The sequence below is a fragment of the Gobio gobio genome, assembly GCF_949357685.1.
Source record: "Gobio gobio genome assembly, chromosome: 2".
Taxonomy (NCBI): Eukaryota; Metazoa; Chordata; class Actinopteri; order Cypriniformes; family Gobionidae; genus Gobio; species Gobio gobio.
Genome location: NC_137098.1, coordinates 75748829 through 75775740, shown reverse-complemented (window position 1 = coordinate 75775740; position 26912 = coordinate 75748829). Strand labels below are relative to the sequence as shown.

At 38.8% G+C, this 26912-nt stretch overlaps 1 protein-coding gene across 1 annotated transcript in view; it reads left to right on the top strand.

The window, feature by feature from the left end:
* Positions 1 to 25999, top strand: part of LOC307122671 (uncharacterized protein) — a 37062-nt gene extending 11063 nt beyond the window's left edge. Inside the window, exons 4-6 of the mRNA XM_079810834.1 lie at positions 24821 to 24966; positions 25140 to 25422; positions 25537 to 25999. Of these exons, the coding sequence (XP_079666960.1) occupies positions 24821 to 24966; positions 25140 to 25422; positions 25537 to 25699 (592 nt within the window). The 3' untranslated portion in view covers positions 25700 to 25999. The remainder of the gene's footprint in view (positions 1 to 24820; positions 24967 to 25139; positions 25423 to 25536) is intronic.
* The last annotated feature ends 913 nt before the right edge of the window (positions 26000 to 26912 follow it).

Genomic DNA, 26912 nt, shown 5'->3' with positions numbered 1-26912 from the left:
TAGCTGTGAAGATCCGGGCCGTGCTGAGTGGCTGCAGGTGATCCGTGTTTGTTTCCAGGGCGACGCTGGCGAGAGCTCGGGAGACTTGTCACAGTCCGCATACGTGAGGTTTCCGGGTTTTTCTGAAAATACTGTTCCGTGTTACTCTGATCCGCTTTTTCCCACATACATCCGGTAAACATCAAATTACACAGGAGTATACCATGCCCGGATATTGCCGGATTTCAGTGTTTTCATGCAGTGTTATTTACAGATTATTACAGCCAGGTTGGCTTTTATTAACCTGTTAGCCTTCACCCCCGCTTTTGAAAAAATCCTAAGAAATGGCATAATCAGACTAAAACCGTTACAGTTAATGATTCCTTTGCACTAAAATCATTATAAAAATAATCATATAATTATTTTCATAATCAAAAATAGCTATTATAAGCTTCAAAGTTTTGTAAAGTTATTAGAAATATATTTGCATGAGATATCTTTTTTTTTTTTTTTTACAATGAGAACAAACAAAAAACAAAACAAAACAAAAAAACAACAACAACAACAACAACAAAGCTTCTCAGTATTTTACATTGATATTCAATACCACCTCTTTTCTTAGTCTTCTATTAACACCTTTCCAACTCCACCATGTTTTAAGAATGATCTGAAAGGTCCCCAAACTCCATCAAAAACTGTATATTTATTCCTTAAAATATAAGTTATCTTTTCCAATGACATATTTGTTACCATTTCTTTTAGCCAACGTCCTATACTTGGAGCACAAATACTTTTCCAATTTAAAGAAATAAGCCGTTTTGCTTGAAGAATACCTATATTTATAAATATATAATCTTTCTTTTTTAACTTGATCTCTTTAGGATATAAATGAAATAGAAAAAGTAAAGGTGACAGTGGAATGTTTACATCCAGGATCTTCTCTAACATTTCTTTCACACCTTTCCAAAAATTAGTAACTTCTTCACACTCCCATATGCAATGATATAATGTACCTTTAAATTTGCTACATCTTAAGCAAGTGTCAGGGACATTTCCATTATATTTATGCAATACCACTGGAGTTATATAAATCCGCATCAACCACTTATATTGTAGCAGTTTCAGATGTGTGTTCATTGTCTGTGATTGAGCTTTTTTACATGCTTCCATCCAGTCCTCCATCTGAATATCCTCATTGATATCCAATTTCCAGGCTTCCAGTTTATAGATTGAAGATTCCTTTGATCCTGACACCAGCATATTGTATAATGATGAAATTAAACCTTGACTAGACCAATTTCTTGTCATTTCTTTTTCTAAGATAGACAATGTTGGCATATCCAGAGAATTATTTTGTGATTTGAGTATGAAATTTCTTATTTGTAAATATTTAAAGAAATGTTTTGTAGGAATATTGTATGTATTAACTATTTCTTCAAATGTCATAAGAGTATTGTTAACATATAGATCTGCTATTTTACGGATGCCCTTGTTGGCCCAAATCTTGAAAGCTGCGTCCAACCTGCCTGGTTTAAACTTTCTATAGCCCCAAATGGGACTAAAACAAGATAAAGGGTAGGTGACACCAAGATATTTGTTCACGTCATACCATACGGCAATCATATTTATAATTATAGGGTTGGAAACACTTTTTTTAAGATCTTTAAATTCTGAAGAGTATAAATATAAATTTAAAGGTAGGTCCGTTTTGGTAGCAGAATATTCTATATCCACCCAAGGTGGGTGGTCCTGAGACAAAAAATAAAACATAATTGTTCTAAGTTGAACAGCCCAATAATACCAATGAAGGTTAGGACACTGTAGACCTCCTCTCTCATATGGCAAGTACAAAAGTGTCAGTCGGAGTCTGGAACATCTGTTATTCCAGATGAATTTAGTGAATGTCTTTTTAAGTTTTTGAAAAAGAGACTTAGGGGGAGGCAGGGGAATGTTCTGAAATAAATATAAAAATTTTGGTAAAACATTCATTTTTAAGATATTTATTCGGCCAATTAAAGATATGGGTAAGGACGTCCATCTTTCTATAGAGCTATTAACACTTTCAACAAGCGGATCATAATTTACTTGTACAACATTTTCTAATTTTGGTACAATTTTTACACCCAGGTATGTGAAACAATCAACGACATTGAAGGTTGCAGCACAGCTACTAGGTTGCTGTCTGTCAATTTCATTTAGATACAGAATAGAACTTTTAGAATGATTAATCTTGTATCCAGAAATTTCTCCAAATACACTAATAAGATCCATTAAAGCAGGTATTGATGTATCAAGATGTTTTAGAAAAAGAATGACATCATCAGCGAATAATGCAATTTTATGTTCTATCTGTCTAATCTTAATGCCTGTTAATTCCACTTGTCTTTTTACTGCTATTGCAAAAGGTTCGATGGAGATGGCAAAGAGCAGAGGAGAAAGGGGTGAACCTTGTCTGCACCCTCTTGATATAGTAAATGGTTTTGAAACTATATTATTTGTCAACACTTCTGCTGTAGGGCTATTATAAATTAATCTAACCCACTTACAATACCTTTCACCAAACCCAAATCTAGACAACAAATCAAACAAATAAGACCATTCAACCCTATCAAAGGCCTTTTCAGCGTCCAATGATAGTAGAGCAGTATCTCGTTCACTCCTCTGTTCATGAAGAATATTTAGGACTCTTCGAACATTATGAAATCCTTGCCTGCGTTGTATGAAACCATTTTGATCCTCTCCTATTAAATTTGGTAAAATACCTTCTAATCTCTTGGCTAGAACTTTACATACAATTTTTGTATCGGAATTTAACAAACTAATTGGCCGCATATTTTCACACTTTGTGTTTGATTTTCCTGGTTTTAGTAATAATATGATTAAAGCACCTCTCATTGATGTAGGAAGACGACCCTGGTGATACGCCTCTACTATCATTTCCAAAAAGGGGGTTATTAGCTTTTTTTTTAACGTCTTATAAATTTCTATAGGAAGCCCATCTGGGCCCGCGGCTTTTCCTGATTTCATAGAATCAATTGCTTCTCCAATTTCTTGTAATGTGAGATCTTCATCTAATGTGATCTTTTCTTCATTTGAAATCTGGGGTATATTTAGACTGTCTAAAAATTGCATCTGTGTTTCCAAATTTAATGAGCACTCTGAACTATAGAGCTTTTCATAATAAATTCTAAATGCTTCATTGATCTCCTCCGGGTCGACTATAGTTCCCGTTGAGCTCTCAATTGCTGTGATTGTACGTTCTGTTTGTTGTTGTCGGATTTGCCATGCAAGTAACCATCCTGTTTTATCTCCATATTCATAAAATTTTTGTTTCAACCTCAAAACTTTTGAGGCTGCTTTACTTGCTGTTAATTCATTATATTGGGACCTGAGTAATAATAATTTTTCGTTTGCTTCTTCTATGTCTATAGTTTTCTGGAAAATTTCATTTTCTAATTTTTTTATCTGATCTTCTAATCGTTTCATTTCTTGTCTAGACCTCCTGGCTTTTGAGCTACAAAAACAAGTAATATGTCCTTGAATAAAAGCTTTGAATACTTCCCATCGAAAACCAGCCGATGTTTCAGAATTATTAATTTCAAAATACAGATCAATTTGTTTGTTCAAATATTCTATAAATTCTGGATCCTGAAGCCATCCTATCTGAAAGCGCCATTTAGGGGAATTCTTTATGAATTTTGTATTTTTGTATGATAAGGATACAGCTGCATGGTCAGAGATGACGATGCTGTGATATGTACAGTCTGTTATTTTGTTAAGCAATTGTGCAGATATTAGAAAATAATCGATACGCGAGTATGTTTGATGCATACCAGAATAACATGAATATGATATTGCTGTTGGATTAAGATCCCTCCAAGCATCTGATAAATTTAGGTCCTTCATAAATTCCTGTATCAATTTCCTAGCTTTAGTATGCGTTTTATCAATCCCTGTGGAACGATCTTTAGTAGGATCCAGTGCACAATTCATATCCCCTGCGATAAGATAGTATCCAGGCAAACTAGCAGTTAGCAAAAACAAATCATTAAAAAATTTAGTGTTGTCATCATTTGGACCATATACATTAATTAAATTTATATTTTCTGAAAAGATGATACATTGTAGCATAATATATCTTCCTAATGGATCCTTAGTTACCTTCTGAACCTGTATTGGAACTGATTTATGAATTAAAGTCATTACTCCTCTTGCATTAGAAGTATGACAAGCAGCAAAAACTTGCCCTTGCCATCTCCGTCGAATCCTGATTGTTTCACTTTTTACCATGTGTGTCTCCTGAAAAAAAACTACTTGTGCCTGTAATTGTTTAATCCTCTCCATTACCTGCTTTATTTTTTTAATATTACCCAGTCCTCTGCAATTCCAGGTTAAAAAATTCACATTCCCTGTCTCCCCCATGATCTTTTACGTTTCCTGTTAAGAGGCATATCCCTTTTTATAGACTCACAGATCTTAAATACTGAGAAGCAAAAACTACAAAGATAAACAATCGTGAACAAAACACATATTACTAAGATACATGGAACAACAACACCGTTTTCCCCCATAGCGTCCATGCTACTGCATTTAACCCCCCACCCCTATACACCCCTAGCTATGGCGTTGATTGGTCCACACACCCGTGAGGAACTATCAGGTACTTTTATCTGTATTGATTATCACAACCCTGTTTGTAAAATTATTCTCACTTATTATATTAAGTATTACATATTTTCACATCTCCATAGAACAATAACAACTGAGTCTGCTTAATTATTTTACAAATTACAAATAAAAAATAATAATTGGAAAAAAAAATTTATCTTACAAGTTACAAATACGATCGAACATGTTATTGTTAATTCAGTCCTCAAAAAAAAAAAAAAAAGGATAACGATATTTGTGGAATGCATTCTGCATTATTTTAAAGCAGCCTACATTCAAGACCTATAATAGTCCAGCTAAACTGAGCCCACCTTTATTCTTTGTCTAATTCTTCTATGAAGCTTTCCACTGCCACTGGTGTGTCAAACACCCTTGATTTCTCCTGATGTGTAACAAGTAGACGAGCAGGGTAGATGATCCTGTGCTTGCTGATTCCTTTCTCTCTTAGCCTCTGTCTCACCCCATCATAGGCTCTCTGCTTCCTGTGAACTTCTGCAGAAACATCTGGATGGAAACGAAGAGTGTGTTCCTTGTATGAAATCATCCCCTTGGACTTGGCCGCTCTCAGCACCTGCTCTTTTTGTTTGTAGTTCAATAACTTCATTATTAGTGTTCTTGCTGGTGCACTGGCATCTTGTCTTGTGCTCTGGTTTCGTTGTGGACCCACTCTATGTGCGCGCTCTATGACTAAAGATGTGCTCGAGTCCATTTCCAAAGCTTTTGGAATCCAGGCCTCTAAGAAAGAACACGCATCGTTTCCCTCTTCTTTTTCCGGCAAACCCACCAACCTTAGGTTGTTCACATCCCGAGATGTGTTCCTCTGCCTCTTTCACTCGCTCCTTCACCTCTTTGATCGCTGACATAACACCGTCGATTTTACTCGTAACTCGTTTGTCCATTTCTTTAATAGCTTGTAAAACATCTCTATTGCTGGGGTTCAACTGAGTTACTTTCGTAGCTTCACTGTCGGCATCTTCCTCGATCTCTCTTAGCTCGTCTGCGTGATCAGAATCTTGCGACATCTTTTGCGCTTCATTATTCACTTTTTCATGAGTTCTGTTCTTTTTTTTCAGTGCCATTTCAGTCGTTGGTCTTTTGTGCATTTGTTACCAAAAGATGTGATAAAGTTTTAAGTGATTTGAAGGATTAATACTCGAACAATGTAGGAGGGTTATTAACTCACGTCTTCTCAGTACCGCTCCATAACCGGAAGTCGTATGAGATATCTTTATGAAAATAAAATTGAAGTTGGCATTTTAGCAATCTAGAAGTGCACTACAGCTGAAGCCACATGTCTGACCATGTTATATTTCAAATCTGAAGATGATAAGTCTAAAACTCTGAATTTTATTAAATGTTTTTCAAGATCATGTCATATGATTTTATTTTGAGATTTCTCTAAAATGTTAACTGATGTTTATTGCCATCTCTTCTGAGCTACCATTCAGTTTATTGTCTCTGTTGTTTTGAGGTGCAAACTGCCCATTCAGTTTCAGTCTCCCCAGAACACTTTCACACCTCTCTGGCCAGGTTATGGCTCTTATAATCTTAATTCTTTTGTCTTCATTTTAATCACTGACGACTCTCTATTCAAACTGTTCTATTCAAACCTCATTTATGATCAAACTTCTCACTTCACCTTCTAAAGTGCCTCAAATGCCGTTGTTGACAATAGAAACATTTCAGTTGGTTTTTCATTTCCGTCTATTCAAAATTATTAATAAAAATAATGTATTTGCCCAGGTGGCAGGTGCATTGGCTAGCTAGCATGTTAGCTTAGCACACAATCAAAATACAATAAAGATTAAAACCATGTTTGTTCTCCAAAATTACTTTATATCACAAGTGGGATGTTTTAAATAACCTTCTGTGGTCTCATTTGGCTTCGGATCAAAAAATCAGACAGAAAATATATAATTTTACAATATTCTGCATATTGATAAAAGCTATGTCGAATAGCATTGCATTATAAATATAATCTATTATGAATACACCCAACATGGTATAAAGAACACAGACAAACCATATTTCATCGCGATTGTGTGTTTATTGTCTTCAAATGTGTCTATTTTCATCTTTAGCGATTTCAGGAAGCTTTTATTATGGACTTCTATTATGGCACATGGTTCTTCTTCGTCTGTCTGTACCATATATGGACTACATGTGCACAGAGCGCCCTCCGGCTGCCAGTATGAATTGAAAACAACACATAAGAGACTCCTTCGCCTAACCCAACTGTTGATAAGAAGCAAACTGTTTTTTTTTTTTTTTTATGTGTTTTTTTTTTTAATCTCTGTTTTCTGTGTGAATATATAGTAAAGTGTGAATGACACTGAATGATTTCTGAAGGATCATGTGACACTGAAGACTGGAGTAATGATGCTGAAAATGCAGCTTTATTCACAGGAATACATTACATTTTACAACATATTCACACTGAAAACAGTTGTTTGAAATTTTAGTAATATTTTACTAAATATTTAGCAATTTTACTGTTTTTTTTTTTTTTTTAAATACACGCAGCCTCAATGAGCATAAGAGACTTTTTTGAAACACTTTTGACAGGAACGTAAAAGATAACTTGCTTTTCAGTATGTGTTTTCAGATGTCGATTCAGTTCAATGAAAGATCTATCAGAATGATTCAAACTGGCCTCTCGTATTTTTGAACAAATTAATGGCATGATGGCACTAGAGGTCCCACTTCACAACAAGAATCTCTTTGTCTACACATCCCTTTGTAAGAATACAAACAGGTGTGATAAAGACCCTCCACAAAGAATACCACAAACAAGTGGCCATTTGGATCAGGATTGTCAGTGGAGAATGGCAAGAATGAGAACCTCAATGTCCCACTGATCATAAGCTAATCTCATCACCAGTTGCCCATTGTTCACTTCAGCCCTCCATGTCTGCCATCATAGCACGTGACTGTGCTCCATCAGACAGATAGCAAACATTTAGAATAAAGTCCTAAGGCATGCTTTTCTTAGTTAGTATCCTTGACTGTAAAACTGCAAATACAGAAAATAAAACATGTAAATAAATATTACAGGAAAAAATTAATGCAGTAATGCTGTTCAATCACAGTCAATTGTTTGCTCTTATTTGCAACTATTCTCTTCAATCACAGTGTACACAATTTTAACATTAAAGGCAGTTAAATTGCTTGTTACAATCAAAGATCCACAACAACTTGATTACATTTGTAAATTACATACAAATTAAGTAAATATTTTCCAGGGATAAACTGTTAGAAGATTGCATATATGAACTGTGCTGTGTCAACTTCGAGAACATTCTATAATATGAGCACTTCTGCGACATCAGATCGGGATTTCAAAATAAAAGTCCCAGGGGAACTAATTCACAATATATATAAATAAAATAGTAAAATAATACACAAAAAAATACAATTTTGATTTCTAAGAGCAACACACTGAGACCAAGGTGTGAACGACCATGGACTGCCTAGGGCCACCAAACCAGTTCTGTCTAGAACACAGTAAGAACAAAGAAAGAACAAAAAGAAAAAGACAATCTCTATAAACACATATTGACTTGAAACCACAAAATGGACAGGAAACTGTAAGGAACGTCTCTTTATTCATCCAGGGAACTGTGTACACACAGTAGAAACCGCACCTGGAATAACAGCCAATGTAATCTCACGCAATGACAGAGACATCTGGGTGATATCTCAAGTTTGGACTTGACTATGTTTTCAGAACACTGCCACAAGGACTCTGAGAAAGGTTTGGAAAATAAATAAAGCATTTCCACAGTTAAACTGTGTATTTTGGGACAATGCAGCAAGCTCCACAGGATGGAAAGGTGGGATATAATCACTTGAAATGCTACTGTAAGAGTGGTTCAATCTGCACGGTTGCCAGAAGACTAAAGAAACGTTATCAGAAAGATGGAAGAAAACTGTACATTTCTCGTCTAATTCCACCCACTGCAACTTATACCAACGACGGAGATAAGCGCAGTTACAACAGCAAAATATGTAGGAGAGTGTTGCTATAATATGACTATATTGTATTGCAATAGGGAGCACTTCAAAGTCAATACCAAATCAAAACTAGTTAACAGTATTCGTAATAGAAAGGATTTAATGACAAAATCTGGTTATGGTTACACTTAAAATGGTAACACTTTACAATAACAGTACATGAATAATCATGTATTAATACATGAATTAATAGTTAATTCAACATGAACTCATGATTAGTGAAGATATGAACTAATCATGAACAAATGAGGAGCTATTATGAACTAAGACAGGAGTCATAACTGCCTACAGGGAAGAGATCCAGCACCTGGCCACATGGTGCGCTGATAATAACCTGCTCCTCAACACCACCAAAACGAAGGAGCTCATCGTGGACTTCAGGAAGGAGTCAAGAGGCACACACGACACCATCCACATCAATGGAATGGCTGTTGAGCGTGTCTCCAGTTTCAAGTTCCTGGGGATCCACATCTCGGCGGACATGTCGTGGACGACCAACACCTCCAGCCTGGTCAAGAAGGCTCACCAGCGCCTCTTCTTCCTGAGGACACTGAGGAAGAATCAGCTCTCCTCGGCCATCCTGGTGAACTTCTACCGCTGCGCAATAGAAAGCATCCTGACCAACTGTGTGGCAGTGTGGTATGGGAGCTGCTCTGTTGCGGAGCGCAAGGCACTGCAGCGGGTGGTGAAAATTGCCCAGCGCATCACAGGGACTCCACTGCCTGCCATCGAACACATCCAGAGGAAACGCTGCCTGCATCGAGCTCGCAGCATCCTCAAGGACTCCTCTCACCCAGCACACAGACTGTTTTCTCTCCTGCCCTCCGGCAGGCGTTTCAGGATCCTCCGGACCAGGACCAGCAGACTAAAGAACAGTTTTTTCCCCAGAGCTGTCTCTTTATTGAACTCAAACCCCCGTTGATCCACTTCCCTCATAAACTGATAACTCTCCTACCTCACATCTGCCTTCACTTTGTTATTTGCACTACTGACTGTTTATTACAGTAACAACTGTTTACTTATGCATTCTGCACCACCATACCGTAACTGGATAATGCTCATCTGCACTGCCGACTGTATTTACAGTAACAATGTTTACATTTGCATTTTGCACCGTACTTCTAACTGGAATATGCAACCACTTTCCACTGCACTTTTACACTTTCTTTCGGATAGCTCTGTCCATAATTTATTGTACTAACTTAATCCACTGCTATATTCCTCATATTAGCCTAACATATTATTGTATACCTCTAACTGTAAAATTCTGTTCAAGTAATAACCGTCTGTATATTTATTCATAGTACAAAGTCACCTGTAAATTCTGTTTATAGTAATAGCCATCTGTATATTTATTCATAGTACATATTCACCTGTAAATTCTGTTTATAGTAATAGCCATCTGTATATTTATTCACTGTATATATTCATCTGTAAATTCAGTTCTACTTATAGTAATAACCATCTCTCTACTTATACATATTTATATATATTCAGAACATTTTTATGTCCTGCACTTACGCAACCATTGTATATATCCTGCACTTGCTGCTATTGCACTTCTGGTTAGACCTAAACTGCATTTCGTTGCCTTGTACTTGTACTTGTGTAATGACAATAAAGTTGAATCTAATCTAATCTAATAAGGATTCATGCATGAATAACAGCAGCATTAATACATGTTAGTACATGTTTGATAATTAATGCATTAATTAACATTTATGGGTAAACTAAATCAAACAGGCTTTCTAAGAATGAATAACAAATATTTTGACTTTGAAATACATTTTAAAATGTATTATTGTCATAATTTAAACCATTTTTATCAGAAGCTTCATCATAAATATTAATGAAAGCCACAGGAATAGTTTTTCATTACTTTCACTGATCACCCTTATCAAACATAGAAAATACTAAATCTGCTATATTTTATCTCAAAAGGTCTCAGTCTGTTTTGTGATATTCTCTTTCCCATCAAACTAAACCTACGGTGACTTATAACAGTTCCTGAGAAATCAGTTCCCAAAAAATAACCAAACAGGAAACATGCAGTAAAGTCAGGAAGTGAGGGATCGTCTGCTGGGATCCATACAGTTCTCTCTCCACTCAGACACAGGCCGTGATGATACTGTACCTCCATTCTCTTAACTGGGCTGAATACTAGTTATACTAGTTACATGTGTATTTAAGTTTATGATAAATCATGAGCTGAATTTGATAAGTAGTTAATAATGAATTAATCATGATGTGCCCCCTCAAGTAAAGTCATGACATAGTCATACATTAACAAGCCATTAGTTGATGTTAGTGTATGGTAAGTTAACCATGAGATAGTAATGCCGTGCCCCCTGAAGTAAAGTCATGACACAATGATGGACTAACAATTCATTCATTACAAAATGAATAAACATATACACTAAGAATCCTTATTCCTTTACACCCTTGGTACAAAAAAACAACAAAGATAAAAAGTATTTGTAGGCTAGTTCTTTTATTTATATTTATATAATTAAACATATATGGACTTAAAAGAAAGCCCAAACATACCTGTAAAGACCCACATAAGGCATGTTTACATGTAAAACAGGGCGCATCAACCGGCTAATGCTAATCGAAGCATATAAGTTACATTTAAACAATTAAAAGATACAGTTAATTAAAGTACAAACCTCCAGAAATATCCCAATACAATAATCATACAAACATGTCTTAAATTATTATTTCGGTTAACCAAAGCAGTCGAAATATATTATTTGATGAAAATGCCAGCAATACCGAAGGAACACAAGTAACGCGCTAAGAGCACCGAGAGCGCCACTTATGAGTATCCAACCAGAAACAAACCCTACATACTGTAGTTCCGGGAAGAAAACTAGCTGTGACTAAACGTAGCCTAATTGAACTATAAAAATCTGAAAACGGTTTATATCAAATTAAAATGATTAGTGTACCCATACATGTTAATTAATGCATTCATTATCAAACATGTACTAACATGTATTAATGCTGCTGTTATTCATGCATGAATCCTTATGACTCCTGTCTTAGTTCATAATAGCTCCTCATTTGTTCATGATTAGTTAATATCTTCACTAATCATGAGTTCATGTTTAATAAACTATTAATTCATGTATTAATACATGATTATTCATGTACTGTTATTGTAAAGTGTTACCCTTAAAATAGTTTCAAAATGGATGTATGTGATGATAAACTTATACCATTAATCGTACACAGCATTAATATAATGCTACCTGAGGGATAGAGAGAGAGAGAGAGAGAGAGAGAGAGAGAGTGGGGGAGAGAGAGAAGAAGAGAGCAAGAAGAGAAGCCCCAATGACCTCAAGAGCCAGAGGAAAAGAGAGAAAGAGCAACAGTTCCAATCTTCTTTTATCTATTCCTTGACCATGTGACTGAAACCAAATGTATTCATTGAAACTGACCAATCAGACCAAACTTCCCCCACTGTAAAGGTGTGACACATGTGGCCTACAGGCCTCTCTATTGTTTTCCAGATGGCTCTTCTGATAAGGAACTGGGGGTTGACAACATTAAAGCAAATTTCTTTGTTGGATTTCAAATATAAAATATCTTTGATTATTTTAAATTCCTTCACTACTACCCAATCACAACACTACAGTAGGACGGCAGGAATGAGTAATCCCCTTCGCAACTGGAAGGAATAAAAGCTTTCCCAAGCGAACACACCCTTCTGAGTTTCTGACCTGATGAGGGAAGGAACAACAGTACGACCAAGGTTATACTCTTGCGTGCAAACCTTCACCCGCACGGACCTTCAAGCAGCGCAACCGCTCTTGTTGAGACTTCAGCTCCAGAAATCAACACCTGACCTGCTTGACTCTTGCCGTTGTAGCCTCCAGTCTGCAAAGGATCCTGTGGATCAATCACTGCCTGACCTACAGTTCTCCGCATTACACAAGGACCAGCAGTGAAACACGCAGCACTGAAACTGTTGACTCATAATTGTAATTTGTTCGAGAATACTACACTAACGCTGTGTGTTTTTAATTTACTAAAAGGAAGCGGATCATAAGAGTAATTTGTTTGTTCATCGCGTTGTTTATTTTCTTTGTATCCAGCACATGAGGAAAACACCTAAACCGTTTCATGTCATTATTTTTCAGTACAGGGTCTTTTTATTCAATACAGACCGCAAACATACAACCCCAAATCAGAAAAAGTTGGGACAGTATGGAAAACGCAAATAAAAAAAAAGAAGTGATTTCTAAATTTACTTTGACTTGTATTTCATTGCAGACAATATGAACACAAGATATTTCATGTTTTGTCTGGTCAACTTCATGTCATTTGTAAATATGCATCCTTTCCTGTCATTCAGACCTACAACACATTTAAAAAAAAGTTGGGACAGTAAAGCATTTACCACTTTGTAATGTTGCCATTCCTTTTCACAACACTTAAAAGACGTTTAGGGACTGAAGACACCAAGTGATGAAGTGTTTCAGGTGTAATTTTGTCCCATTCTTCCTGCAAACAAGTCTTAAGGTGGGCAACAGTACAGGGTCTTCGTTGTCGCATTTTGCGCTTCAAAATGCGCCACACATTCTCTATTGGAGACAGGTCGGGACTGCAGGCAGGCCAGTCAAGTACCTGAACCCTCTTCCTCCGCAGCCAGGACTTTGTAATGTGTGCAGAATGTGGTTTTTCATTGTCTTGTTGAAGTATGCATGGACGTCCCAGGAAAAGATGTCTTCTTGAAAAGTCCCTGGAAAAGATGTCTTCTTGGAAGCATATTATGCTCCAAAATCTCTATGTACTTTTCAGCATTAATGGTGCCTTCACAGAAGTGCAAGTTACCTTTGCCAAGGGCACTGACACAACCCCATACCATGACAGACCTGGACTTGTTGCTGGTAACAGTCTGGATGATTCTTTTCTTCTTTGGTCTGGAGCACACAGCGTCCATTCCTCCCAAAAAATACCTCAAATACTAATTCATCTGACCACAGTACACGTTTCCACTGTGTGATGGTCCATCCCAGATGCCTCCGAGCCCAGAGAAGTCGATGGCGCTTCTGGACATTGTTAACACAGGGCTTCCTTTTGGCACAGTACAGTTTTAACTGGCATTTGGGGATGTAACTACGTATTGTGGTACTTGACAAAGGTTTGCCAAAGTAGTCCTGAGCCCATGTGGTGATATCGCTTCTAGATGATGACGATTCTTGATGCAGTGCCGCCTGAGGGATCGGAGATCACGGTTGTTCAGCTTAGGCTTGCGCCCTTGTCCTTTACGCACTGAAATTCCTCCAGATTCCTTGAATCTTTTAATTATGTTATGCACTGTTGAATGTGAAATATCCAAATCTCTTCCTATCTTTCTTTGAGGAACATTGTTTTTAAAAAATGTTCACGTATTTGTTGGCAAACTGGCGATCCTCGGCCTATCTTTGCTCCTAAAGGATTAGACCTTTCTTGGATGCTGCTTTTGTACCAAATCATACACTGCATGAAAACACTGAAATCCGGCAATATCCGGGCATGGTATACTCATGTGTAATTTGATGTTTACCGGATGTATGTGGGAAAAAGCGGATCAGAGTAACACGGAACAGTATATTTCCAGAAAAACCCGGAAACCTCACGTATGCGGACGTATACAGGAATCCGTGAAATTTCACGGACATATACAGCTGAAACACTGCTGGGTGTGCTAGGACTGAAGACTGTTAGGTGTGAAGAAGAGCTTTCATATGTTAATGACTGACACTAGGTGCTGGCTGTTCTCAAAGGGGGGGGGGGGGGGGGGGGTCTGGGCAGGGGAGGACTTGAGGATTGAGAATTATCTCTGGTCTAATGTAGGCTACAGCAAACAAGCTTTTTGTACAGAAAAAATAATTCTTAAGGCCCTGAAACACTAAACTGAACTAGCAATGACTAAAGCCGACTGTGGGGTTGGTTCACGTTGCCTGGGTCTGGGCCAAACCATCAGAATGGTGTGTCAGGGCCTTAAAACCACTGCATGAAAAGAGTCTCTTAATCAAATATTTTTTATAAAAGCAGTACAAAATAAAAACCCTGACTGAACATATACGTTCACAAAAAAATCTGAATATGTAATGAAATAAACAAAGAAATGTAATGGAATTAACAAAGGATAATTAACCAAACATTTTAGACTATCCCCAAACAATTTTTGCAAAGTTTTACAAATTGTAGGAAATAATAGCATTAAATAAAAAGGAGATGAAATGTGGAATATAAAAAAGTTTGTTTTAAAAACACCACAAACTGATATGCTCAAAATAAAAATATGGAATAAAAAAGAGCAGGGATTCACTTGCTCAAGAAACACAGAAACACAAGCAGATCTTTCAGCTCTGCAACTGTTAACAAAAAGTGTCACTCCAAGATTCTTAACTTTAACACGCTGCAAAAAAGTTGGGTTTTGAGGTTTGAAATCCACCACTCACAATAGATGAGGTGCAACCAATAAGGTTACCAATAAAAATAATCCTAATTTTACAGAAAAAAACTTCAGTTTTTTACAGTATTTTCTTGTAAATTTTGAATTATGTTTAAAACGATGTAAAATTACAAACAATATCTAAATAAACAACTTGACTGTTATTTTAAGGATTATATCATTAATGACAAATTACAGTAATTCTCATTTTTTTATACAGGAACATCACTGTATTATTTTTCTGTTTTCATAAATAACAAATTCATGCAAAATTACAAACAATATCTGTAAATTAACAACTGTAATAAAATATTTAGCTCATTATATTAAAGGTTTAGGTTTATGTCCATACTAACAATTTAACATTATTCTTTGTCATTTCGAAAGTAAATCTTATTAGTTTTATATTTACACTGTAAAAAAAAAAAAAAAAAAAAACGGTCAAATGACTGGCAGCTACAGCTGCAAAACAAAAAACGTAAAATTAAAGTCAAATATCTTAAGTCAAATACAGTTAAAAAAACTTCACAGAAATGTACATTAAATGTTTTAGAGAAAACACTATTAGTTTACAGATTTTTCCTTATTTAAATTAAGATATTTTACTTTAATTTTCTGTTTTACAGTGAAGATGTATTTTTACATTCAAACTGCTTTACATTCAATTCTGGATACAAATATAACAAATTGTATAGCAAACTAAATATCAAACAATAATTGTTTTTAAAGAGTACAAATCTGCACTGCTCTCCAGGTTGAAACTTCCAGGCCTCTGCCCACACCATAAAACACCATTTGACCAATTAATTAAATATAACAGCAAATAAAAATAAATATACACATTTTCGAACTGTTGTTTAAAAAAAGTTTTTTTTCTCTATATTTGCAAGGCTATTTGCTGTCTTTCCGTGTTCTTTTGAGCGTGATTGGTCAATCTGAACGTCATCCAGAAATCTGGCCAATGACAGTGCGCGCCTTCAGTTTGAATTATACACCGTTGTCGTTGGAGTGTCTCTCGGGGACGCGGTCGCGGCTTCTAATTAGGCTGTTATTCAACAGGACTGCTTCTTCGGTCCATTAATGGCATTGCATGGATCATTTTTAATCTGTTAAAATCCTATTTTGGACGAATTTTGATTGTGGGATGTCGACTGAGAACGAAAAAAAATGAATACGAACAGACTAAGTTTCCAATGGCGGACAGCAGACGGCAGAAGGTAAAGTAAATCCCTTTATATTGTTTCTACTGCTCATCAAGATATAACCTTAGTGCATTAAAGTCATATGCTAATCATGATTAACTTACATATTCTGTTTCTGTGTTTTGTTGTGTTGTAATATTGTCAAGATAGGGCTGGATGTTATGACGATCTGATACTGACTATTGTTAGCGATTTTGCAGTACGTTAAACGTTAACATTACCTTTTTATATCGCTGAATGTGAATATAGCGTATATAACGCAGCACTGACTGTACTAAAAGTTTTTGACATTTTGACAAGGAAACATGAATGAATGTAGAATAATGAGTTGGACATGCATGTGTTAAAATAAGCCTCTCCCAGACAGCATGCGATCGCGAAATCAATTATCTTTATGTAAAATGCACACAATTATCTCAGAAACCTTGTCATGTGAGGTATTCACTTGATTTAAACAGTCAGTTATGTCTTAAGTAAGTTAAACAGTTCAAGTTAATGCGTGTCATTCTGTGCATCCGTTCTTAAAGGGGCTGCAGCTTTGTCATCATTTTAATCAAACAACAAAATAATAGAGAAGACCTTCTGCTTCTTTAAGAATCATGTGATATTAATTAATTGAATATCATACAGTGAAGACTTTTAAAGCAGTATTATTCTGTAGCATTTTAATAAAATATCCATCAAAACAAATATATTGTGATATCGTTATTGTAAAATAAAATTTCTCATGTATGTAGAATAACATGGTCATAATGCCCATCCCTACTGTCAGCAAGTTTTAAGATCAAGCTTGTCATAAAATGTAAAGGAGCTTTGGAATGAATAATCTGAGATCATGTACTCATTCAGCAGAGAGGACAGGAATCCACCATACTTGGACTCTGAAGAATTACAGGAAAACCACGAATTTGTCTCTACTGTGAAGTTTTTGTATGGACCTGGTGAGTACGTTTTGCAAGTCCATGTCAGCAAGTTGATAATTAATATTAATGTTTTATCAAACAAATTAATATTCATTTGTGTGTGTGCATGTTTATTCCCCCCTCATGATCCAGAAGTTTTGGATCCATGATCGTGAAGAACTTTTACAGATGTTGACCCTGAAAGTGTAAAAGGTAATCTTAAAAATGTTGTAATTATTTTAATGTTCTCTGTTTTTTTCTGTAATGTAGACGCATGCTTTTTCTGTGAAGTTGCTTTGAAACAATGTGTATTGTGAAAAGCGCTATACAAATACATTTTAATTGAATTGTTTTACTTACTTTTATTGGCATTAACTATATATTATTCATAATTTATTTGGCAGGTTGCAAGATGTATTTTATTTTGTGAGACTTTGCTGAGGAAGTATTCTTTGGCTCAGTCTGAAAAGGCCCAGAAAAGAAACACTATGAAGAACATCACACAGAACCGTCAGAGAAAGAGACGGGTAAGTTAAGAAACCTGTTAAGCTTTTTTCCCCCCAGAATGTTACTATACTCCTCTCTGAGTTTTAGTGGTTAATTTACTGTCATGTTTTGCAGTTGCTGGAGACCAGGTCCAGGGTTGCACAAACCAACACGGAACCTGTGGAAGACCGCAACTATAGACCTGATGTCTGATGCTGTTGTTGATGGAAGGCCAGTGTGGATGGTTAGGCTAGCTACTACAAACCAGACACGGCTGACCCACACTACGCATCACATCACCAGCCCATCACGGCAGTTTGAAAAAATGTTCAAAACTCAAACAACATTGTGTTAGAGTTGGTCACAATTCTTTTATAATTTTAATATTCAATTGTTCCATTTTATATTTTCTTTATTCCTGTTTATATACTTATACTTTTATTGGTTCCCATATATAGAGTACGTCTCCGGTTACGTATGTAACCTAGGTTCCCTGAGAACAGGGAACGAGACGCTGCGTCAGCTTGACGCTACGGGGAACGCCTTCAGCGTGACAGGTGTCTGAATCACAATCGAATCACGTCAATCCTATTGACCGGCGACAGCCCATGACATCATCAAAGTGCGACCAGGAAGTATATAAGGGCCTTACCAACATGACACCGCCTCTTCGTCTGAAGGGACTGTTTGGCGGGCAGGCCCTGAGGCATGGCAAAGCGATGCAGCATCTCGTTCCCTGTTCTCAGGGAACCTAGGTTACATACGTAACCGGAGACGTTCCCTTTCGAAAGGGAACTCGCGCTGCGTCAGCTTGACGCTACGGGGAACGAAATACCAACGCCGCCATGCCGAGGGGAGTGCATGCCCACTGGCAGAGACAACTGTCAGGACAAGCAAATTCAAATGAAATTCCTGAACCACTCCCCCTCTGGTCACACAAGGCTGTCAGTGACAGCATTCCCTACGGTCATAGCCCGAGCTATAAGCCTCATCAGGAACCTTAGTGCGGCTGCACGAGGTCCTACTCAGGCCGCTCAAAGGCCTGGATCCAACCCATTCAAAGGAAGGGGGCTCCTTTAAGGGAATGTGGCTAGGGGGCCCTAGGGCGCCCCAGCCAGCCACTATTTGGGAAGAAATCACCGAATGCCACCAGGGAGACCTGACCCAGAGACCTCTATATGGGACACATGGGACCAGCCATCCTTGTCTGTTCGAGAACAGAGCCTCTGTAAACTCACCTCCGGGAGAGGCATCCAACCCAAGGTACTGCAAGCTGGCAGTGTCCTCCTTGAACCGGATCTCAGAGACGGGCATCCTGGAGAGCAGTACTCAGCATAGCGCTTTCGACCCTTGCCAGCGAGGGGAGTTAATCTGCTCGATCCTAGGATCTACTGAGTTATTATCAAGTAGAAACACTCAGGAGGCCAGACTGGCCTAAAAGCTGATCTAATTGGGAGGCCTCGCGAGGGGCCTACGACCATCTGATCAGGCCCAGGCAGCTTCGGGCTCACATACGACCCTCGAAGAGAGGGGAGCTTAAAAAGGGGCTGCCCGGTAGGTAAGCCAGGTTGTAGGCTAGATTCCCTCCCATGGGAACCAAGTAGCAGAAGCGACCTCAGTCGCACCAGGGTAAGACCATCCTCAGATGCTGCCAAAAAAGGGGCAGATACCAGAGGCATCCTGGTCCCGGGGCTCACCCCTAGGGACAGTCAGGCAGCCGCACTGACTTATCATGGTCGACTGGCGTCCATGGAGCCTTACAGCAGATCCGCGGAGGCGGCTTCCTGTTGTGGCAGGCACGAGACTGGCTGCTATATCTCCCGGCTGACTGCGGCTCCTCTGCTGGCTGACAAGACAACAAAGAGAAGTTATTAGTTGATAATTCTGCTACTTGAGGCCGACATCGTTGGGGATTAAACACCTAGCAATACCAAAAAAAAGGGCAGACTTTGCAAAGGCCAACTTTCTGAGGCTGACTACCTATCTAGGTTGCAGCTATTAATCGCTAACCTCCCCAACGTCGGGACTCACTCGCAAGGAGGCCTACTGAGGCCTACCACCTGACCCGGAGTCTACTGCCCAGACTGCCCAAGTTGGCTGCTCACAGCTCTGGAACCTAATTACATTACTCATGACAGGATACTCGGCAAAACAACGCCCTGGACCCCCTAAACGGGGGGAGTACCACGTACGCCACCCGTCCAATGAAGGACCTAGCTTTTGAAGCGGCCTATCGTTTAAATGCAAGGGCGTCAGCCATGGCAATGCTCTGGCTACAAGGGAGCTCACTACCAAACCAACAAATTTTGCTTCACAAAGGTTAAGAAGTGCTGCTCAACCCAAGCCATGGGTGAGGCAGAATGATACAGAGCTAGGTTAGCGAAATACTCTAATCTACCCTGTTTTAACAGAGGAGTACTGCCACATGCCAGGTATAATTCCAAAGAACTGGCGGCTTTAAACAACTAGCTCTGGAGGGCAAAGTTGAACAACATATACAACATCTTTACATCAAACAAAAAAGATGGCCTACCCCTCCAAGCGTCCACTGGCTAGGTCGCGATCACATCCTGCACAGCACCATCTGCATTGCTAGTAAAAAACCCCGAACGCAGGAAAGGGGGCGGGCCTTGGCCGGACGACTCTACGTGAGAGACGGCTACATTAGGGAAAAATGTTTTTTTTTTTTTTTTTTTTAAACCCTAGAAGCGTAGGCCAAAATAGATCTATACCTGTTTTGTTTTAATGGGCTCTAGATCTAACTGTAGTTGTAACAGTCTGATCCCAATTCTCTAGCCAGTCTTACACTGAGAGAGGACGCAGGCCGCTCTACCCTGAGGCGGCTACCAGTTACAAGCTTAAAGCTGGGAATTCTTACACGCAGCCTTTCTACATTTAGAGAAAAGCGCTACACACCCGCAGGAATGAGCGGCACTACCAGCGATATTCCTGTTTTTTTTATTTTTTTATATAGAGATAAAAAACGTAATCAACAGTGAGCAAAAACCTGCTGAATATACTTTTAAAGCAACTGGCTTGTAAAATGCATTCGTTCTGGCCGTCCAAACAGGGGAACTATAGGCCCTACATAAATATCCAACTACTCCAAAGTGATCCCGAAATCCTCAGCAGGGAGCATGGAACAGAAAATGTATTGATATTTTCCCCACAGGGGACTTACCCGCTCGCCTGCAGCGCGCCATTGATATTCAACCACAATCTTTATTCATAATGTGTGTGCTTAGGTGCAACATTACCACCGACCCGCTCGAGGGCGCTCTCACACACCAGGCCTGGCGGGCCGTCAGAGATTGGGGTACTTCCTTTTCCCGCTCATCACGGGCCCACCGCCTGATGTAAGAGGCGTTGGGGAAAAGGGAATTGTTAGAAGGAGGAAGGGCCTGCGTTAGTCTAGCGCCTCCTCGAAGGCGGAGACTGATCCCAACGTGGCCCTCCACGGCGCTGGTTCCGGGTCACTTGTCCGACGTCCTTCCTCTTCTGATTGCGGGAGTCACGCTTTTTCCACGCCCTGCTCCGACCAGGAGGGGGCGTGCGAGAAGCGACGCTGGCTCGCTGGTCCTGCCGCCAGTCCTCAGATCGTGACGGACCGGAGCTTCCCGCCTGTCTGGGTGCCGCCCCGGACCCCGATGTCCGCCAGGTTCAGCCACAGATGTCTCTCCGTGGCCACCATGGCCGCCATCGAACGACCGATGGCGACCGCTGTTTGTTTGGTAGCCCGGAGAGCAAAATCTGTGGTGCGACGCAGCTTGGCCATCGCATCAGGGGGTAGGCCCTCCCCCTGATCGAGATCCCTCAGCAGATCAGCCTGGTAAGCTTGCAAGACCGCCATAGTGTGCAATGCCGATGCAGCCTGACCTGCCGACGTGTATGCCCTGCCATTAAGGCGTGAGGTGGTCTTCAGCGCCTTAGAGGGCTGGGCGGGAGTTCTCAGTGTCGATGGCCTCCCAGACGCGAGATAGTTTGCGAACGTCTCGTCGATTGGTGGCATCGAGACATAACCGGACTCGGCGGATCCCTCGACATCAGCGAAATTCCCTTGCTGATAACGAAAGATCCGGGCCGAGTACGGCTTCTTCCATGCCCCCGAGATCTGATCATGAAGATCGGGGAGGAATGGAAGGCTCCCGGGAGCTGCTGGATTGACGTCGGAGAGAAACCGATCATCGAGGCGGCTCGAACGCGCGGGCTCTCTCCTCGCGCGCCGCCACTGTAGCTGCAGTCTAGCAGTGGCACGCTCCATCACTTCCAGCAGCTCGTCATACACGGGGCAGGGCGGCTGAGAGGGTTCAGCCTCAGCTGATACTTCGTCACCATCCTGCTCAGCTACCCCTTGCTCATCCGGAAGAACACCAGCTGACGAAAGGGAGGAAAGGTCTGACTCCTCCCCCGGCAGCTGCCCCTCGCGATCTGACCGATCGTCAGAGAGAACCACGCCTCTCTCTAGACGATGAGCCAGATCCATCTGGGAACCCCATGATTGCAGCCGGCGCTCGGCCTCAGCACCGGCGGGACCGTCCCCACAAGCTGGACCCACTTCCCTCGAGAAGAGGGCCAGACGAGAGCGGAGCGTCCGGATGGGAAGACGCTCGCAGTTGGCACAGGAGGCTCCCTCGAGAACCTCCCGTGCGTGCTCTTCCCCCAGACAAAACACACAAAGGGTATGTGTGTCCTCAGGTGTAAGGAACCTGGGACACGGATCCGCGCACTTCCGGAAGTTATGCTTGGACTTCCCTGTGTGTTTCATTGTAGCTTTCGTGATTCTTTCTCTCGAAGCAGACAAACAGTCCCTGAAGAAGAAGAAGCGGTGTCATGTTGGTAAGGCGCCCTTATATACTTCCTGGTCGCACTTTGATGATGTCATGGGCTGTCGCCGGTCAATAGGATTGACGTGATTCGATTGTGATTCAGACACCTGTCACGCTGAAGGCGTTCCCCGTAGCGTCAAGCTGACGCAGCGCGAGTTCCCTTTCGAAAGGGAACTTGCATATATTTTATATACACTTTTTAATTTATAGATTTCTTTGTCTCGTTTTATATTGTATACTTTGTATGTTTGTTCCTTTTTAGATGTCCATGTTGCTTTTGATCTCCACGTTTTGTATTGTTGTTCCTCTTACGTCGCCTTCCTTTAGATACATTTTTTTCACTTATCTTTTTCACCATTTACTTTAATGTATGTTTATAATGCTCTTTGTTATTTTTACTTGACTTGGTTATATTGTTTACTTGGAATATTTGTGTATTTTATATACACTTTTTGTCTTATAAATTTATTGTTCTCATTTTATATTGTTTAATTTGTATATTTATTATTTTCCTTTTTATGTACACTGTGTATTTTATTCCTTTACATCTCTGTCCTTTAAATGCATTTTGTTAACTTTTTTTTCCTTTTTGTTTCTTTACCAATTCATTTTAACGTATGTTTATGTTCTTTGGACTGTTTATATTTTTACATTTGTTCCTTTACATTTTCATCCCTTTTAAATACATTTAGTTCACTTGTTTTTTGTTTCACCATTGTTTTAATGTTCGTTTATAATGCTGTTAAGAATTTTTTTTTTTTTATACCTTTTTAATAAATATTTCAGACTTTCTCAAATTGTTTTGTGTGTGTTTTTATTTTGGGAGGGAGAGGGGATTATTTATATATATATATATATATATATATATATATATATATATATATATATATATATATATATATATATATATATATATATATATATATATATATATATATATATATTAATGAGCAAAATCTGCATAGCTGGCCTATAGCCAATCAAGTCACTATGCTACAAAACCTAGCCCACCCTTAGCCTTAGAAGTAACCAATAAAATCACTTTACTGGGTTTTCAATGCGTCCTGTCCTCCAATAGCAGTCTGGGTTTTGGGAGTGGTTTTAAAAAAACAACCAATCCAGTTTGAGATGAAGGATCAATAGGGGATAGAAGGCAAAGCTGTTTAGAGGTGTGAAAATGTCTCCTGGGAAAAACTTGATGGGATTATTTGCCATGGCAACAAATGGCTGTAGCATGGGAGTATACGGCCACAACATACATCCGATTTGGTACCATTTCGGATGAATACGGACATATACGGATCCATGGAATTTGACCTATCCGGCCAGTATACTCCTGGATTCTTCCGAATTTCAGCAGTGTATACAGGAGTATACTGGTCCGGATACACCTTTTTTCATGCAGTGATAATTACAATCACCTGTTGACATCACCTGTTTCAAATCACATAATTATTTAACCATTTTACCTCATTACTAGCCCTAAATTGCTCCTGTCCCAACTTTTTTTGAAATGTGTTGCAGGTCTGAATGACAGGAAAGGATGCATATTTACAAATGACATGAAGTTGACCAGACAAAACATGAAATATTTTGTGTTCATATTGTCTGCAATGAAATACAAGTCAAAGTAAATTTAGAAATCACTTCTTTTTTTTTTTATTTGCGTTTTCCATACTGTCCCAACTTTTTCTGATTTGGGGTTGTAGATTCACAGCTCAGGTAAATTATTGTTTCATTGGACATGACAATAATCGGTGCAGAAAATATTGGTTTACATACCTGATAAAGCATAGTAAAGATCCGACTGTTTACGGTATCTGTTTTCTGAGGCGGCAGCACGAGAGTCCCACAGGAAACTCCCTCAATGATCACAGAATTAATTTGGCCACCTACAATACAATACAACACTAACATTGTTTCATAATAAAGAAATACTCTACATTCCCTGCGTTGTATTACATTACAATATAATAATCTAAAGATTAAACACTGATGAGACATGAATAATGGAGCCAATATTGGTGGTTGTCTTTGTTACGAGAATGTTTGTAACATTACAAAATTCAACGACACTGTTTCTCTGTTTCTCTCTCTTTATACCATGGCAAATACTCACACATTTCAATTACATTTGCAGTTAAGCTGCAAGCAAAGAAAAATAACTAGTATAAAACATCATATGTTATATAAGTTTGTGAAAATATCAAACCATACAATATACAGAATTAATTTAGAGAAAAGATGATAAGTGAAGAGTCATAAAAATAAACTCACTCTATTGTCTCTCTACAGATGTGCTGTAATTTCTAATATCCCATTAGGAGCCTCCTACAGCTACTCGTGTAATAGGATGGCGGGACAATATATATTTGTGATTAGTCCTGGAATTTATAAGGGGCTTATTCTCGCTGAGGTGAAAGTCTATGTGGTTTATCCAGGTAATTCATAACAACCTGGACTTGTGAAGTCATTCTCATTGCATTCAAGTGGTTTTAATATAGTTATAGAGTGTAGTTCTAGTCTAGAACCAGACAGATCTGGTAGAAATGCATTCCTAAAATTAAGCAAACGCTTATAAAATAAAATATTTCTTGATACTGTTATTTTACAGGTAATTTGGCAGCAGGAGGAAGCGTCACACAGTCATCAACCTATACCAGCTGGATCGCTGAACAGGCCATTGATTTCAATCCAGGGCTTTTTTCACAACCGTGGTTGGCGTGCTCATCAACCGCTATTCAGAATAACCCTTGGTGGAGGCTGGATCTGGGTCATATTTACAGAGTTAGTAGAGTGGTCGTCACTAACAGACGAGACTGCTGTCCGGAACAAATAAATGGAGCAGAGATTCGCATCGGAAACTCTTTGGATAACAATGGCAACAACAATCCTGTGTGAGACCCTCTTTCAGTGGCTTAATATCCATAGAAATCCCTGATTCCTCAAGGCTGAAAACACAAGTGCAGAAAGAATAAAGTATAAATGAAGTTTTCTCTGTCTCTCTGTAGATGTGCTGTGATTTCTAGTATTCCAGCTGGTGTTTCATACACCTACGCTTGTAACGGTATGGAGGGTCGATATGTGAATCTGATCATTCCTGGAAATTCAAGGTTTCTCAATCTGTGTGAGGTGGAGGTCTATGGAGAAGGTCTGTACAAACAAACTATTTGAAATGTGTCCATTTATTAGGGGTGTGCAGTGAAGACAATATCTGTAACAATTGCAAAAGGATTTGAATCTGTATTTTCATACAATTAGCCTACAATCTGTTTTCTTCATAGTTATCACTGAACAAATATATTTTGTATAATTTCTTACGATAATTATTTTTTATGTATTTATTTATTTATTAAAATAACTGTCGGTAGCCAGTAGCCCGGATTGACAGTTCGAGTTCAAGTCCCGGCTTGAGGACCTTTCAATGAATAAATATGTATTTATCTTTTAATTAAAAAAATTATACTAAATGATAAAAGACAAAAGTTGAAAAAATATTCAGTGGAGTGAGAGAAATATCATGTAACTTATATTATACAAAGTTTAAAACATTTAAATAGACATATCAAGTAGTAGAAAATGTATATGTATTTTGATTATTAGGCTACTAGAGCTGGTGTTGTTTCTGAGAAACCCACTGTTTGATATTACTCTTGCCAAGCTCTGTTTTCCGAGAGATGCAGGCGTAAACAGCAACGCAGCTTTGATTTGCTCTCATTTCATTCATAAAGTTTACTCACTCATTCACTTCACGCACTCATTGCATAGAGATTTTAGATGTTTATGTAGGCTTTAATATAGTGATACTACTATCCCCTGTCTCACATGTTATCCAGCAAACACGAGGAGTGTGTCAGCCTCAGCCGAATATTATCTGGCAGAATTATTTGTTATGAAGCCATTATTCATGCCTTTCCAAATAAGATATTCGCTTTGGGCACATCCCTACTATTTATTATTTCAATTAGACAATTGTGGTTGACACTAAACCATTATTTTTTAATGAAATTTGGGTTCAAATTTTACTTTACTTTGGGTAGTTTTGTTAATAATTTTTGAGGATCTGTCCAAGTTGCATCTGTTTAATCTTAAGTGACATATCAATTTGCAGCAGAATATTTTAGATATTATAGACGCACAGCCTTTGATGCCAAAAGCAAAAGATGCAATTATGTACACTATATTGCCAAAAGTATTTGGACACCCCTCCAAGTTCAGATGTTCAGTCACTTAATGGCCACAGGTGTATAAATCAAGCACTAGGCATGCAGACGCTTCTACACACATTTGTGAAAGAATGGGTCGCTCTCAGGAGCTCAGTGAACTCAAGCGTGGTACCGTGATCGGTTGCCACCTGTGCAATAAGTCCATTCAGGAAATTTCCGCA